General features: G+C 50.4%; 1 protein-coding gene across 5 annotated transcripts in view; it reads left to right on the top strand.

Annotated features, from left to right (window-relative positions):
* Positions 1–14,740: 14,740 nt before the first annotated feature.
* The window catches only part of ABCC5 (ATP binding cassette subfamily C member 5), a 44,327-nt gene continuing 41,681 nt past the window's right edge, over positions 14,741–17,386 (top strand). For 2 of the 5 annotated variants that reach the window (XM_038145550.1, XM_038145552.1), the window contains exons 1-2: positions 14,741–14,877; positions 16,052–16,226. In XM_038145550.1, coding sequence (XP_038001478.1) covers positions 16,098–16,226 — 129 coding nt within the window. In that variant the 5' untranslated portion in view covers positions 14,741–14,877; positions 16,052–16,097. Of the gene's footprint in view, positions 14,878–16,051; positions 16,227–17,386 lie in introns of those variants that run through there. The other 3 variants (XM_038145551.1, XM_038145554.1, XM_038145555.1) reach the window with 2 other exon arrangements.

Below are 17,386 nucleotides of genomic sequence, written 5' to 3'. Positions count from 1 at the left end.
CCAGGACAGAGCACACACCCTGGACAGGGCAGCATACAACGACTCTGGGAATGATGAGCCTGGTGGGGATGCTCTGCTTTCTGGGACATCTTTCTGGTCCCTGATCCTGCATTTTAAACCCTTTTCTCTTTTCATTTGGTTCTGAGCATTTGGTTCTTTCCTGGCTTTTCCTTCTGCAGACACAATGGTCCATGAGGCATCTCCTTGGCAGGTAGCTCTGGGTCTGGTCCTATCTTAGACAGCTTTGGGGCCCCACAGGGGCTGAGTGGAATCAGGGGGTCCCCAGAGTGGTGAGACTTGCAATGAGGTGGATCACAGGCAGTCTACATGGAAGAACCATGTACGGAACACGATGCTCATTTCCCCTCACATGTCCTGCCTGGTGGCCAGCAGCTCTGATGCCCTTAGAGCATCCTTCTGTGCCTTCAGCAGAGCTGTGAGACTTCTGTCATCTCAGCTCCAGGTCAGAGATGCAATTAGTGCCTAAACTCAGCTCTTCTTGGCCTGCTGCATGCTGGCAGGGAGCCTGGTTTGGTTGGGGCTATTCCCACATAGTGGCAGAGGTGACAGGGGCAGGCCATGAACCCTGGCACACAGAACCCTGGGCACGCAGGGCAGTGTCCTGGACTTACCCAGGACAGCTGACGCTCACTTGGCAGGTCTAGAGAGGGGTCTGCCTGCCCCAAGCACCCTTGGAGGAGCTCCTGCCCCTGGGACAAGAGGTAGGCAATGGCCAGGACTTGGACATTGTCCAGTCCTCTTACACATCTGAATGACTCTGTGCCTGGCACAAGATTTACCTGAGCCCTGAACCAAGTTCTGCAGGGAAAAAATAAAACTGCAGACCACAAGTAAGTCAGTAAGCATGAAAGCCAGACAGATTCTACACCCCAACCCTTCTGCCTCCCTCCCTCCCACGCCCTGAGCTCTGGCCAAGTAGGGACAGCAGGGATACTGACTCACAGGCTATTCATCTACTCTTTGCTCATTTGGGCTTCTCCTGTGCTTCTCAGCAGAGGGTTTCTGCCAGATGAACTGCTGGGCCTCTTCCACTCTTGGCTCCTGGGTTGACAGACTTGAGAAGGTGAACCAGACATGAGGCCACCCTATCTGCATCCCCCTGGGTTTCCAGCTCCTCTGGGGTAGTGCTTGCAGAACTCCCTGGTATTCCTTTCCACCACACGTGCCCAGCATCCCTCACCTGCTAACAGGGAGAATGCATTACTGCTGCCTCAGCTCTCAGTGCCACAACTCCCTGTACTCAGCTGCTGCTGTATCAGCTGGGACATGCAACGAGACAGGAGCTGCATCAGCACTTCCCCAGCTGCCAGAATATGGAGACAGGGCAGGAGGGGTGCATTTGCAAGGAGCAAAGCATTCACAGCACAGAGGTGCTGCTGGTGGATGTTCATCCCTGTCTCTGGATACCACACAGGTATGTTAAGCTGAGCAGGTTCTCCACAGGTGGCACAGGTATCCCTGGTCAGGGGACAGCAGAAGTGCCCCTCTGCTTACTTAGAGAAAGGACATCCATGTGACAGTCTGTCTGCCACTGACTAGCCCTACCTGGAGCTCAGGAACCTGAAATGAGAGGGAAGGCACAGCAAGGTCCCAGGGTAAATGTCTCTCTAATTTACTTCTTCCTGGGACTTTTCCTGGTCCCAGGCTCTGCCCTCACAGACACAGGCTGAGCAGTAGGATATACTGCCTTGGATATTTTAGCTGAGATTCCATTCTAAACCTTGCTCCAGTTTCTCCTGCTTGCAATGGTTTTTCTCCCTTCACATGGCCTCAGTAAGCAATAGCTCCTTCCCAAGTTCTTAGGCAGCTCATGGATGAATTCTGTGTGATGTGATTCATCCTTCAGGACACTGCTTCCATTATCCCTCCCAGCACCTCTCCTGAGGAGAAACACCAACCCCAGAGTGATGAGACATGATGATGCTTGTGTTCAACTAATAGACATGCTCTTGCCCAGGTAACCTTGGTGCAGATGCAGAAGCACCTGTGTGCTGCCCTTCTACTCTCGCTGCTCACACTCTGGCTCCATTCTCTGCTGATTCATCCCTCTGGTCACTCTCAGAAATTCGGGAGGCTTTGGCCATGGCAGGCACAGGCTCCTCAGTGAGCTCAGTGAGGACACCCTGTCCACGGGTGGAAAATGAGTCAGCGGCCATCTGAGCTTGGCATGTGCTCCAGCCACAGGGACAGCAGTCCCTGGAGGCAGCCACCCTGTGTGACCCCAGAAGCTGCTTAAGCCTGAAGAGCAAAGCACATTTCCCGTGGGGGACAGTGCTGGAGCAGTCACAGGGACGGGCACTCCCAGTCACATGGGGACTGCCTGAGCATGAACCCCCTGGAGCAAGGCTCCTCAGTCTGCAGAGTTCCCCTTTCTGAATTCCTTATTCACACACAATGTTTTGCACTGTTGCTGCACCAGCAACACCTCCTTCCCTAGAGTCTCTGGCCTTCAAGCCCTACCTTAGTCAGGGTTTACCCCCTGCTTTGTGCTCCTCTTTGTCTCTGCACTGAGCCATGTGAAATGGGGTGGCAGCCTCTGAGCAGATTCTTTTTCCCAGTTCAGTGGTGCATAAGGTGGGAGGTAGCAGAGCTGCCTCCTGTTTTCCCAGCTAACCCATTTCCAGCTCTGATATGTGTGGATATGTGTAGCAAGAGAAGCTGGGAAGAGCCCTCCCCAGGGAGGTATAGCAGGATAGCCCAGACAGGCTCACACTTCAATAATCTCTCCTAGGAAGAGATCTGTGGGCTGAGCCAGAGAAAAAACAGGAGCTGGGTAACCACAATCTTGGGACTATGGAGATGGGCAGAGAAATGCCATATTGCACAGCAGTACAGGGACAAGGCCTAGTGTCACCGGTATCACAAGAAGGGAGCCCATGGTGCCAAGTCGGGACTGCCAGGGGCAAGGAGGCAACTCCCTGTTTCTAAACAGGCAGGACAAATACCCAGGAGAAGGTTGGTTGGCCACTGTCTGACCCAGGCCCTCATTTCCAGAGCAGTTTATCTGACTCTAGCCTGTCCCTCTACTTCCTCCCACCTGGGGCCTTATGTCACCAACACAGAACAGGCACCAGCCAGAATTGATGCTCTGTTCCTGCTCTCTTGCTCTGAGATGGGGCTGCTCCTCCCCTGTGCAAGGGCAGGGTTACTCCTCATCCCTCAACTTGTCCAGAGGACGAAAAGGGCTCTTGCAGCATTCCCTTCAAAGCCACCCCAGCTTTGCCTGGAGAAGATGCTGAATGAGGAGGAGTCCATCCCTCTGCCTTTTCCCCGCTGCTGGCCCCAGATGCATCATTTCAGGAAGGAGACAGCTCTGCTTCCCACTGCCTGGTCTGCCAGAAGTGAGGGGGAGCTTTGATCAGGGCAGACTATCTGTGCTCTGATCACTGCCTTTCCTGCAAGGCCCTGTTCAGAGGAGAGGGCACATTTCCTTTAACCCTTCTCTCTCTGCGAGCCTGGAGCTCCACAAGAAAGACACATTTATTAGAACTTTCAGCCCAAAGGGCTTCACATTTCTAGGGAAGTCCTGGAACTGAGTGATGTTCAGTAACTGTGCCTTTTCAAGGATCCATTCAGTTGTTCATGCACCCAGGGTTTTGGTTTAGAAAATCTTTGTGCTGAGGCTGCCTACAGATCTAATTAATAGAGAGAATGAAGGCAAACTTTCTCAGGGGAACTCAGTGGCCCCCTTCCACCACATCAAAGCTGCTGAGAGATCACGTTATCTTGACAGATGTTGTACACTACAGATCTGGTTACTGAACTTATGTTTCCCATGGACTCATTCCAACACTTCTTTTAATTTGTCAGGGATATATTTCAAAGTGCAACATGCACATGGTTGCAGAAAAGTTGAAGGAAGTTGCTGATTAATGACCTTTTTCCTGGTAGTGTAGATGTGGTTGTTCCAGCTGTAGTAGATACTAAAGAAAAGGTAACACACTGGAAACCAGAAAAGATAAAGTATCTTAGATTAAAGATACTTTTTTTCTGTTTCTTCCAAGTCAAAGCAATTAATAATGCTATAACGCAATGTGCTCAGCCATGTGAGGAGAGTCTGTACCTAAGATACATGGAGGAATTCATCTCAGTGCTCCCATCACTTTTCTGTCACATCAGTGGGAGTATTAGGCACAGGCAGCTGGGATGTTTTTTCTCTGGGAACAGCTTCCCAGTCTCCACTTGTCTGCAGCTCTCTTGTTTCAATGCTGGTTTGGGTGCCCTAAACAGATGTGTTATTTCTACTTCTTTTCACCCTTTTGCAATCAATCACAATCTGAAACACTGGTGATACCACCAATCACAAGCTTTGACACCTGCTACCTTACAGTTATCTAAATCGTTTCTTGTCACAAACCTGAGATGAAATTATGATCTCCACCAGGTAGGAATGCACCCCCTTCTCAGAATTCAGACAGCTCCTGACCCAGCCAGATTTGATGAATGCTGTCAGAGGCAGTCTGGATTGCCTCTGGGGCTGTCTGTCCCCACCGGAGGGCCTCTACTTCCAAAGAGGAACTCCAGACACGACTGCAGTGCCAATACTATATATGGGAATAAACACACTTAGCAGGATCGTAATACTCAGCTTTGATCCCTGGTCCTTGGAGATAACAACAGCTCTGACCCCTGCAGTTCAGGGAATCGAAACCTCTTGGGTAGGGGGATTGTAAAAACCCGGCTTAGACTTTGAAAGGGTGTTTGCAATGACATAAGTGCAAAACAGGGCAAAGGTAAGCCCAAAGGTAAGCCCAAGTTACCATGGCTGCAGTAACTTCTATGTGCTGATGCAAGAAGAGAGTAGAGCCCAGAGCATGCAGCTCTAAGTGAACAGGCAGGGCCCAGCTCTTCCCCCCACAGCTGGATGCTGCAGGGATTCTCCCTGCAGAGACATTACCCAGGCCAACTCTTACCTACAGGTGACACAGGTGTTCGGCCAGAAACTTGATCTAAATCCTATCTCTGCCTGCAACCAGGACATCAGGGTGTTATCTGACTGATCTGATAAATGCCTGCAGTAAAATCTGTTTCAAACCATCTCTGTGCATCACTGCAAACACGCTGAGGAAACAGAAAGGTGACAAATGAACACTGAGACTTGAACTTAATTTAGACCAGACTGTAGCCACAGTAAGTGCACTGCAGAGTGCAGAGCCTGGCTCTTTTAAAGACAGAGGAGGCAGCAGTAGGATTCACAAAAGCTGCACAATGCTGGAGCTCATTTTTTCCCACCCACATGAGGAACTGCTGTATTTTCAAGTCAGGAGCAGCTGGTGATTGATGGTACATGTGCCTCACTTCAACAAGGAGCTGGGTCTGAATATTGTGTGTTTCTCTAGTTCAAACTGTTCAATCTTTTGTCTTTAAGAGGAAGCCAGAAGCTGCTCCCTCATGGAGAGGATCTTCTGCCCAGCAGTGATTTGAGACCTTGCTCTGCTGTTCCCACAGTGACTGTCCTTTGCCTCTATCACATGGTTTCCAGCAGTCACACATTTCTTAACAGGAGGAACTGAGCCACAGTTTGGAGATGTGGTACAGTTGTGGTCACATAACAAGCTGCTGACCACCCCAAGAATTCACCACTGTCTCCCTGCTTTCACTCTGTAATTGCATTCTGGAGGAGGTGGTCCTGATGCTTCAAGGGCTTTACATCCCTCAGCTCCCACGTGCTGCACTCCCAATCCTGGGGAGAGGGCAGGGGGAGTCTGGAGGCTGGCTATTTTCTGGTTGTCAGTATTAGGCTGTTTGTTATTCTAAGCGTTGTGGGGTTGTGGGGCTGTGCTTTGAATTAACCAGGCTGCGGACCCTTGAGCTGCTTCCCACTCCTCAAGCGCTGTTCTCATCCCTGCAGCCACTGCTGGGAGGGTTCCTGTCCTCCCAAGTTGTGATGGAGAGCAGTGCACAGCAGCTGGAGTGCTTTGTTTCCAGTTGACCTAAGCCATGATTACACAGGGGCCTTTTCCTATTTGTAGCTCAGAACAGCTGGGGGATTGTCCCCGCCTGCAGCACATGGGACAGGCACATGACACGGCTCTGTGTGGCAAAACAAACCTACACCAGACATATGCCTTCCTTTTCAGGGATTTCTGCAGCCTCAACAGCCTCTAAGTTTCAGACTGACCAGTATTTCCTTTTGGGGTAACTTCACTGCAGGCTTCACCATGGCTATCCCAGGCTTCTGTCTAGGCTTAGTCCCAGATTTTTTGGTGTCCCACAATGGCCATCCCCATGGTCCCACTAGTTGAAGCAATAAGAGGAGGTTTGAACGAGTGCCACGGCCACCCAGACTGGGAGCCAGCCTCCTTGCTCTGTGGCACTAATCCACAGCTCAGGGGCCAAGAGTGCACCAGGACACATACACTCATCCAGCCCTCATTGTGCCAGTCCCACACAAGCCCTGAAGGAGCTGGGGTCAGCAATGCACAGAGGGAAGCATGGGGCTCCTCAGGAGCCTGGGGGCTGTGATGGCAGTGCAGGGTGGCTGCTGGTGCTCAGGCAGCACTTCCCAAGGAAGCAAAAGCAATTAGCTCAGCAAAACAAGATGTACTCAGTGGGGTTGTCCGAGGAACCGCCAGGAAACCTTGTACTCTTTCTGCAAGGGGAAAGCAGGAGACAACTGTCTCTTCTGCTTTCTCCCCCAGCAGCAGAACAGAGCAAGTTTCCCAAGCCCTGACAATTACTCACTGCTCCTTAGAGTTCCCATCACCTTGCTTTCTGAACACAGAACTGCCTGCCTTCCCCTGCAACCCCAAGCAGGAGTTTCCAAAAAGCCCCAGCTTCTTGTCCCCATTATCCCTGCGTGCAGCCAGGCCAGCCTGGGGCCTGGCCACCCTGAGACCTGGGAGAGCCCAGCCCCAGCTGCAGCAGCAAGGACAGAGCTGTGTTGACCTGCAGCTTCCCCTTTTTCCCAGTTTTCAGCTGCACCGCGGCAATCCCAGAGGCCCAACGCTCCCTGACCTTGGCTGTCCTCATTTGCTTCTAAAACTGGCTGATCACACTGGTGAGCTCCAAAATTGGCATCCCAGACGGCCTTTTCTCCACCACGTGGGATTCCAGGCACCGCCAGGGGCTCCCAGCAGTTTTAATTATTTCTCTCCTTTTTTTGAAGCCTTTTTCGTTCATGCTGCTTATGCTGTTTCCAATGGGACAGAATGGCCCTCTCCCTACAGGCTGATTGCTGTGTGCTTGCTCAGGCTGGCTCATCCTTCCCATGCATCTCAGAGGGACACCTGGGAGCATGAAGGCAAATATAAGCTGGCTGTATCACCACTATGGAAAAGCCCTGGGGTTTTAGGACACATGAGGAAACAGAGACCTTGACTCCAGCTGTGGTGGCAGTCCTTGCAGTGCCTTCCCCCTGTATGTAATGACCAGCTGAGCTGTCATCAACAAGCAGAGGATGAGAATAGGTGGTGAGAGAGCTGATGGCACCCATGAACTGTGTCCTGGGGGAGGAGAAAGCAACAGAAAAAGGTGTTGGATGTCACTGCTATGCAGCATCCCCAAGACCCTTTGCTGGCAGGGTCACATGACAACAAATAGGAAATGGGGAGGATTTGGGGTAATGGGAGTGAAGACGTGGGTAGTGGTAAGCTCATCATCTGCTGGAAGGTGAATGAAGTGGTGTCTGTCCATGTCTGATTTGCAGCTCATGAACCAGGAGCTGCTCAGAGGAGCTGCAGTGTTGTGGGTGCTGGCAGAGAGAGCAGCAGGAGGCAGCACTTTGCGCTTTCACACAGGGCTGTCACTGCTGCATCCACACATTGCTTTTCCACGGTACATCCTGATGGTGCCCATCCAGCAGGCTCTGCACAGCCACACAAGCAGCCAACCAAAAGAAACCCACATCCCAATACTGGCCAGCCAAGTGACCTTGCTGCTGTGCCTGGCTCTGCTCTTTCCATGCAGCTGGAGGCAGTGACACTTTCACCTCAGTGGACCCACAGCTTTGTTTTCACAGAGGCAGATGAGGAGTGGACAGAGGGTGCTTTGCCCTGGCAGCAGACTGTGACCATGTCCCTGGGAGCCAGTGGGAAGGTCGTGCTGCTCTGGTCACCAGCTCTGGGTTTTGTGCTGTTTAAACCAGTTCCCCCGCCACAGCCTACATATGGCCCCAGCCATGGCTGCTTGGCCAACCCAAAAACTGTTTCAGAAAAGCAAACTGAACTGAGCATAGCATTCTGATGTGGCTCTTTCCCTTTTCCATGCCTTGGCTTGGGGACAATCCTGGGCTGCTTTTGGAGAGGGGTTAGAGGAGTTTTCCCTTGTGTGCCTCAGGCTAACCAAAGCCACTGCTGCACATCTGCAGACTATGGGAAATGAAGCAGGGGTCCAGCTGAAAGGACCTAACTTCCAAAGCCAGAGTGGTATAGTTAGAATGCATCCCAGCCTGTTAATGCTCATCCAGACACATCTCCAGCTTTTTTATCACAGCACTGTTTGTCCTTTCCACTAATTTCATCAAATAACCAGCCATACAACAGTCTGCTGTGCCAGTGAGAGCAGGCAGGCTCCAGCCTGACCCAAGCTGCTGACTTCTATCGATTACTCATTAGCCGTGGGTGTGGTGCGAGGCGTAGGAATCCCAAAACTTGCTACCCGTGTAGGTCTGCACCGCCTTCTGGTCCCTGGGCAGTGATTTGCCCTTGAATTGATCTTGTCCTTTGAATTATCAGGTTTATAGACCAAAAATCGAACAATCAGTCCAGGTACGAACTGCCTTGAACTGGCTTTCTGCACTTGATTACACTTCAGACGTTGCAACAGCTTTGAAACCTTCTTGCTTTTCCCTGTAAGAAAAAACAGTTCTGAATAAGTTGCTGCTAATTGTGTTGGAAGGGTTTTATTTGTATCCCACTTTCCCAAAACTCAAAGAAAGTAGCATATGAGGTAAGATACTTTTTCAGTGCTTTCTCCTCCTGACCTGAATGATGAATTACAAACAAATTTAATCTATGTGATACAGACAGCATTGCACCTTTTACTTTTGCACTTTCACAAGCATAAATGCTGCAGAAAGAGGGCAGGATGATCAAAACCTGAAAAAAGAAAAATAACACCAAGAGATATTTTGCAAAAGCATGGCTATTTGTAGAAGCTATTGAGAACGAGAGTAAAACACTGTTAGCTTGGCTAGGAAGGTTCATCCTCCTACCCGAACTGATGGGAAGGCCATGGGTGGTTCTGCTGTAGCCTGGAGTGGTGTCTCTGCCTGGATCAGCTTAAGAGCCTCATCCTCTGAAACATAATCACAATGCAAACACCCACACTACCAACAGCTTTGCACAAACATCAAGCAAGTACAGTTTGTTTCCAGGAAAGCTAAATGCACAGGTATATTAAGATGTTAATGAACTCCTGCTAAAACAGGTCAGGGGGAAAGAGAAAGATTCCTGTTTTCTCTAGTTCCAAATACATCATATCCCTCTTGAGTATTTTTCTGGGGAAAAGGTGGGGAAATAATGGCTCTCCACTGTGCTGTGTGAGCTGGCCCTCACTCTCACCAGTTTCTGATCAGCAACACAGATTGTTCAGCACTGAACCAACAGAAAGCACATGAACTTGAATGCCTGGATGAGTCATTTGCAGAGCTGTAAGCACAATGAAACTGCAGTAATGAAAAAGTGAGAGCTCAGAGAGTGCCCATTCTGTGAAGTGAGGGATGCCTGTGGTGTTGATTAGGTCTTGAGCATCCCACAAGTTCTTGTGCCTCACATGCCCTGACAATCAGAGCAGCTGCAAGGAAAACGCTGAGTTCCAGGAAATGTTTGGACCGTGGCACTGGGTGTCAGTGCTGCGAGCGTGCTAACCCCTCTATGCAGCTATGACTGGGATGGGGAAAAATTTTGGTACCATCCATGTAGGGAGGTTATCAGCCCCATGCTGTGTGTTTGGATGGAACCAGGTAGGCATGAATGGTGTATGGTTGCTGTGTGCATAGTCTTGTGGACAAGTATCCACGTCCAGCAGACAGGGAGACGCCTGGCACAGCATGGACAGTTGTGTCTATGCAGGTGTTGCTACAGGCAGCTTGGAGGGCGGTGCTCATGACCCTCTCCAGAGCAGTGCAGAAGGATATTTAGGAAGACTCTGATACTAGCAGCACTAAATATGTGCAGGGAGTATTTGTGCCTCTAGTTCTTCAATTGCAAGCTATGACCAAATCCATTGGACACCATAACTTTACTTGAATTGAAAGCAACCGTACCCAATTCTTGCTGTAACAATAACGACATATTGTGCAATGTTACTGATTATTATTAACGTCATTGTTTGCAGGAAACTGGACTGTGGTTTTCACGTGACAAACCCAGCCCACTGATGTCCCCAAATTGTATATTTTCTAGTGAGATTGAAGAGGGGAATGATTGAGCAAGCCACAGCAGTCTGTGACAGCCCTGTTACAAGTACACATTGACTTCTGTCCCCCTCCCTGTCTCCACAATGTGATGTTAACTCTATAGCCTAAGTATGATGGATTAAGAATGACTACCCTCAGTGATCTTGTTGATGGTTTTGCTACAAAAATTTTCTTTCCTCTGGAACTGTGAAAGTAGATACAAGATACAAAGGAAAATGAATAGCAATGTCTCTTTGCCCTCCAGTTGTTGGCAACATATACCTGCCTGTGTGTTTCAATCGGCCAAGCTGCCCACATGGATTGGTGGCTCATGTGGCCCAGCTGAGGCTAAGTTATTACTTTCCAGAAGAGTGATGTGAAATAGTTGCAGTGCGATGGGAAAATTTTCAGACTGCTCTGGGAGCTCAAAGTCCTGAACGGGCTGTGTATGGGAGGGAGACTTGGACACGATGGACAATAAAAGATTGGCCACTGCACAGGGATGGGGAATCATGAACAAGCTGACAATGCAGTCTCTTCAGACCTGCCTGTTTCTGGGCTTGTTACGGTTTGCAGTGCTACAGGCTAAATTTGGTCATGGGACTTCTACTTGAGCTGTCCAATTAATCTGTGAGTTCTGCACTTCATGGGTAAGAGCTCTGATCAGCAAGAGACTAGAAAACCACTAGCAAGCATAACAACTGTCAGCATGCTCATCAGGAGGGACACACTCAGGAAGCTCATGCTGAAAATGCAAGTGTCAGCACCCTGCACCAAGCATTCCAGTGGGGAAGGGTAAGAAGATGATGTCCTCTGCATATGAGGTACATAGGAAAGGGGATTTGGGAGAGGGGGAAGAATTGGTCTTCCCAGTGTCCAGATTTGTGTCAAAGGAAGACATCTCTTCAAGGACCATCCACACTGACCAAAGCATATTGTGTTCCCCAGACAGCTCACAGAGCCCACAGACCTGAAAGGAAGCAGTGGGTGCATGGCAAGTCTGGCCTGACAGTTCTCCACTCCTGTTAATCCTCCTGGTACTCTCCATAATTCCATGGACATCAGTGCAATCACATTGTGCTGCTTCTTTGGGGAACTACTTTTCTTTCAGGGCAAAGAGAAAAGCTGTTTTATCTCAGTGCCTCATTGCAATATTTTACCAGTAGTAAAACACTGACTGCACCATCCCATTAGTCACTCACCCAGCCTGAGTCTTCTGGGCTCACCAGGCACTTGCCTATCTTCAGCACATAAGAAACTCTCTGCTTCCTAGTCCTGTGTGTAACAGGGTTTTGCATGGCTAGTCTTAATTGCAATGATATGAACTCAAACACTGAGCACTGAGTGCAGCCATGCTCCTCAAGCTCAGATGTCCTGAGAAGTCTGTTTTCATCCAAGGTTCAGATCAGTTTATTCACCTGGGCAGTACCTGCTCCAGTTCCCCAAAAGGCAGAAGCATGTCCTCAGGTCCTACAGGGAAGATGTAATAGGAAAGACAGATGAACAAAGACCAGCACTCCCACAAACTGAACCTTGGTTTTCCTGATCGATCTGGAGAGGCTCCATTTTCTGCTCCAATGGCTCAAATCAGTTTGTTTCAAGCATTGCTTTAGGTTTGTTGCTGATGGTTGTTTTGGGGTGGAGGAGAGCAGCTCCCGTACACCTCTAAGAAAACTAATTGTTGCCTCCTCACCCTGGTCTGCAGGCCTTGGCTTTGAAGCTGCTGTTGGCTCTTTGGTTTGGCTCTGCTTTTCTTTTGCAGTCAGGTCTGATTACAGCAAATCCCAGATCTTGAATCAGGGCAAGTTTTAATACTGTACAGGCCTTGTTTATGTAACAGCTCCCATCCCTCAGGGATGAATCCAGGACTCGCAGCACTAAAAGCATTAGCTGCTGCCACTGGAGCTAAAGATGTAACTCCTCTGGCTGGTAGCACCAGTACATTTATAGCCTTTAGAACAAACGCTGGAGGAGACTTGTGACACACTAAAAAGCAGGTTATGCCTACTTAAGCATTTCATCCCACCGCCGTACTCAGGGAGAATGTACTCGTAGGACCACAGGTGTGAAAACACTCCTGATGCTGCTGCCAGTCCATTGCCCAGAGCTAGTCTGAGTAGAGTGTACACATCATTACTTACCAGCAGTGTTCTACTAGCACTCATGTCCTCCCTTTTACTCTCAGACCTCTTCCAGCACTGGAGAAATAGAGGACAGAACGAGTGTAGGCAGGGCTCTGGCTCCGTTGGCTTAAACAACAGTCTCTGCTCATCTTTCTGAACTCATTTTGTAATGACTTTGCCATAATGGAGGTTTATATTCTTCCTTTACAGGCATGTGATGCAGAGCCTTTGGGCTTCAACATGTCAGCAGCTCAAAAAACAGCCAGCCACCTCCAAACAGCAGCTCTGTTTGCCTCCACAGCCCAGGGCCCAAAGACATGCTCACACTCAGAACAATTTCAGGTCAACACCCGAAAATACCAGTGATTCACCTCAAAGCTTCAGCACAGCTTAATTTTCCCCATCATTCATTCTTTGTCCTTTCTGATTATGCTGTTTAACTACCCAGCTCAGTATCTGGACATCTACTTACCCCTACATTCCAGAGTGTTTGGTGCAAACAAACGTCAGTATAATGACTGTTCAGGGATTTACTGTAAATTGCCTCCTGGCTTCTGTCCTAAAATCCACATTTTGCTGGGACATAGCATTTATAAAGCATGAAGTGCACCTTGAGTGTCTTCCCCAACAAAATGCCAGTCCAATCTGAAACTGCATGATTGTGATTGTGCATGATTCCCCTGTCTGGGGAAGAGATTGCAGAAAAATGCAGCAGTTACATTTGTTCTTGCTTCCTGTATCTGGGTAAGGTATGTCTGTCTGCCAGTTCTCCTGTCCCAAAATGTTAAGAGCACCTGCAATAGAGCTAATTCTCATTTTTTCCAGAAATAGAGTCAGAGATCTGCAGGGTGTGTGACCATGTGTGTCAGGGACCTCTACAGGGATTCTCTGGTACCTTAAGGGTGTCCTTGTTACTTGCATGGTGACACCTTTTACCTTTACCTCTGGCTTGTGGGCTTGGAGGGAATATTCTGGTCCACTTTTATTTCCAGATTCCCATCTCCCTTGTTCACCTGAGGTCATTTCAGCATTTCTATCAAATTGACTCTCACACACATTCCTGACAGGAGAGCAAGGACTGCGGTGCAAACAGGCACTCGTTACATAAACCACTTAAATGAGACATCAGCCAAATCTGGCTGGTGGAAGGAGGATGTCAGCTGAGGACAGGGTATTTAAACGCAGCAGGGGAGAAGCTACAGCTCAGGGTTTGTTAAGGATATTTACAGCCCTTTGTGAGAAGAAACGCAGCTGTGTCCGTCTCCTTCACTGACTCCCCTGAGGCGGGGCCGGACACCCTGTGTCACTCTTTTGGGCAAGCAGGGTTGCTGGCCCTCAGCCACCGCCACGCAGGGACACACAGCCGCAGCTCCCATCCCTTTCAGCCGCCAAAGCTTGGCTGTGAAAACCCTGGGACAAGTTCCCCGTCCCTTTAGGTGGTCCGAGGGAGCTGGAAGGGCACGGTTGGGGCTTGGCAAGGGAACCATGCCCGGCTCCGTGGGAAGCGCGTGGCAGGCCTGCGGCACCGGCTGCCGGGGCACGGCCGCTGCGCACGGGAGCCGCTGCTGACCGCGGCCCGGCCAAGGTCACGCCCCAGAGAAGGGCACGCCGCACTTTCCCCGGCCGAGGGGCTGTACATGGCCGGCAGCGAGGGACCGGCTACTGCGAGCCGCGGGCCGGCCGGGAGGGGCGGACACCGAGGCCGCCGCCGCTGCTCTGTCCGCCGCACCGGCCGCCGCTCCGCCTCCGCAAACCGGGCAGCGCCCTGCGGCACCCCCGCTGCCGGGAGGGAACCGAGACACCCCTCGCCCTCTCCACTACCGAGACAGCCCTTCGGCCATGCGTGCCGTGTCTGAACAGAGCGGACCCCAATTCTTCCCACCGGCACTGGCTCGGTGGAAGGACCCGTCCTTCCCGCACTGCACGGTACCGCCCGGTACGGCACGGCTCAGCACGGTACTGCGTTGTACTGTACTGCACTGCACTGCATTGCATGGGGCTGCCGCTCTCCCGCGCGGCGAGGAGCGGCGAGGTGCGGTGCCCGGTGCGCCCGCCCCGCCGCAGGGCCGCCCCGGCGGGCGGCGAACGTTCCAGACCCCCCACGCTGCGGCAGCGGCGGCGGGACCGGGCTGGGCGGGGCGCGGCTAGACGGGGGAGGGGCCAAACGGAGCTGGCCCGCGCGGGGCCTTGGGGGAAATGTAGTTCACTATCGGTACCAAGTGAGCGCCTAGGTGTGAGGGATGGACTACATCTCCCGTGGGGCAGCAGGAAGGAGCGGCAGCCGCAGCGCCCGGCCGCAGGCGCAGTGGGGACGCCGGAACCGCTATAAGCGGCGTTGTTTGGGTTCGCGGCCGCGGAGCGGAGAAGCTGCGGCGGGGCCGTCGGCGGGTGGAGGTGAGTGCGGCTGGTGCCGGGCACGGGCGGACCTTGGTGTGATGGAGGGACGGCTTTGCTGTCCCCTCTCCTGTCAGGAGCCCGGCCGAGCAGTCCCCTCACGTCGCCCCCGGTGAGGGGGCTGCGCGGTGCGCTCTCCCGCCGCGCTCTGTCCCGCCTCGGCTGCGGCCGGGGCACCTGTCCCTGGGCGGGGCGGCTCCCGTGTTTACGGCAGTGCGGCGGGGACACGGGGCAGCCGGGGGAGAGCGAGGGGGGGGCTCCCCCCGGGCTGCCGGGGGATGTCCGGCCGGAGGGGCTGTCCCGCGTCCCCGCCGCGGGAGGGGCGCGGAGCCCGCGGGTGCCGCATCCCCGCCCCGCGGTGCTCTCGGGGCGATGCTGCGGCGGCGGGGCCGGGGCAGCCCCGCGCAGCCCGGCAGAGCTGCTGGTGCAGTCTGAGCAGCGCAGCGCAGCCAGGCGTCTCCCATCGCCTTAGTTGCAGGCGGGCGGCCGAATGTGCATAAGCTGAGTTATAAAACAGAGTCTCGCAGAGGGGGGTGATTTTTGTCCTCCAGGCTCTGGTTCTCCTTCTGACCTTTCGGTGCAGTTTGATAGACTGGGTGGAAACCTGCAGCACTGAAGGTGTGACTCATTCCTGTGCATGTCTGTACTTAATTATAGCTCAAGCCTATGGACTAAGTGAGCAATGCTATGGAGAAGGGACTTAGTTTTCTCCAGATACTAATATTATCAAGTGATCAGAGATGGGTTTTGCAAAACTTTGTGCTGATAAATTATTGGATATATGCAATTTCAAGCCCTTTACAAAAGATTTTGGGGATTTGGTCTGCCCAGGCAAGTTTCTCATGGTTTCAGCTAAATGCTGTAGCTTTTACTTTAATCTGTCAGATTGCATAATTGTATTTCAGAGATCTAAGGAAGGAACTATGACAGCACTCCAGTGCATTGAGGATCATTGTACTATTTGATTACCTCAGGGTATGTTTAAACTAGTTCATGAGAAGTTAGTCTTGCATGGACTTCGAAAGCCGTGTCATTACAGCTCTGTTGTAATATAACTCATTAACAATTGCTTATTGATTTTGGTTTTGAAAATTAACTTTAAAAAATAGGTGACTAAAAGTAACTGGTGTATTGGGCACAACACATAATGAAGGGAAATTTAATTATTTTTCAGATACTTGAGGTGAAAGTACACGTGTAAACCCTGGCGTTTACAGAAGATGAAAGACATCGACATAGGAAAAGAGTACATTATACCCAGTCCTGGGTATAGAAGTGTGAGGGAGAGAGCTGACTCGGTGCAGCATGAAGAGCAGGAAGAGTCTAATTTTCAGCATTCTAAACTTAAGGTCAGTTTCTTTTTCATTGTTTATTTTGCAGTCTTTATGCTTATTAAATTGCATGCAGCAACCTTTTTGCTGTGCCAGCTGTATATAGATTTGCTGCATTGAAGGTCAATAATGAGTATTGCCTATTGTGTGGAAGAGGTCATTCCAAAGAGTGCTGTAGCTATTTTGATAACAGGTCTTAGCACCTATTAAGCACTTTTCACTCTTAAATGTGGCTTTTCAGTAGCCTTTGAGCAAAACTTTTTTCTAGCATTCAGCTATTGATGTGAATCAAAGAAATTTTTTAAACCTTTGTTTTAGAGAATCATTACAGCCAAGGAAGAGCAGTGAAGCACTCGGCACAAATCATGCACCATTCAGTGTTGGCAGCTGAAAAAACTCTTAATCATGCCTTGGTTGTTTCAAGGATTAATTTTCTAAAACAGATGTCTAGCTTGCTCTACTAGCATGACTTTTTTACTTTTCCTCTCAGATGAAAGTCATTATAATTGATCACTATCTTGAACATCTGTGTATTTAACATGGTGAGGTACCATCATAATTCTAGTTTATTTTGAGAGCTGGGTCTTGAAATAACCACTGGCTTAGAGCTAGCCTGTCATTGTTCAGAGTGTCTAATTTTTAGAGCTTGTTTTCACTGCGAAGAGTGCGTATACTACCAAGTGCTATAAGGAAAAAAGTCTCAGGGAAATGGAAACACCCACGCGGATGAAAGATATGGTCAGAAACTAATAACCTCTGCCAGCTGAAGAAGGTTAAAGATATTCCAGTGCTAGCATTCAGAGCAGCTAATATTTTCTTGCATATCCTGTTCTTGACCTTTTCTGAAATACTCCAAGGACTAGTATATATATGTGTACACACAGATACACACTGTAGGTTTTTCTGAAGACAAAGTTAATAGCGCTTCTGTCTGATTTTTCACAATGATGAGTTCCTTGCAGATGTGCTGCTGGTCATTCCACATAGATTCTCTTTGAGAGGGTTGGAAATAGGGGAACTTGCTGTGTTAGTATGGAGGAATTATGAAGACCTGTAAAAAGGCTTAATCTTTGCTGCGTTATAGTAGATGCTTCTCTTGTTTCAGTGGGTTTGAGGTTTTCCCAGCGCTGTGCTGCTGAGCTGGGGCTGGGGAGCTGAGCTCTGCAGCAGCTGAGAGC

Source organism: Motacilla alba, chromosome 9 (assembly GCF_015832195.1).
Source record: "Motacilla alba alba isolate MOTALB_02 chromosome 9, Motacilla_alba_V1.0_pri, whole genome shotgun sequence".
NCBI classification, from domain to species: Eukaryota; Metazoa; Chordata; class Aves; order Passeriformes; family Motacillidae; genus Motacilla; species Motacilla alba.
The sequence above is the reverse complement of the archived record's forward strand: the minus strand, read 5'-3'. Positions and strand labels throughout refer to the sequence as shown.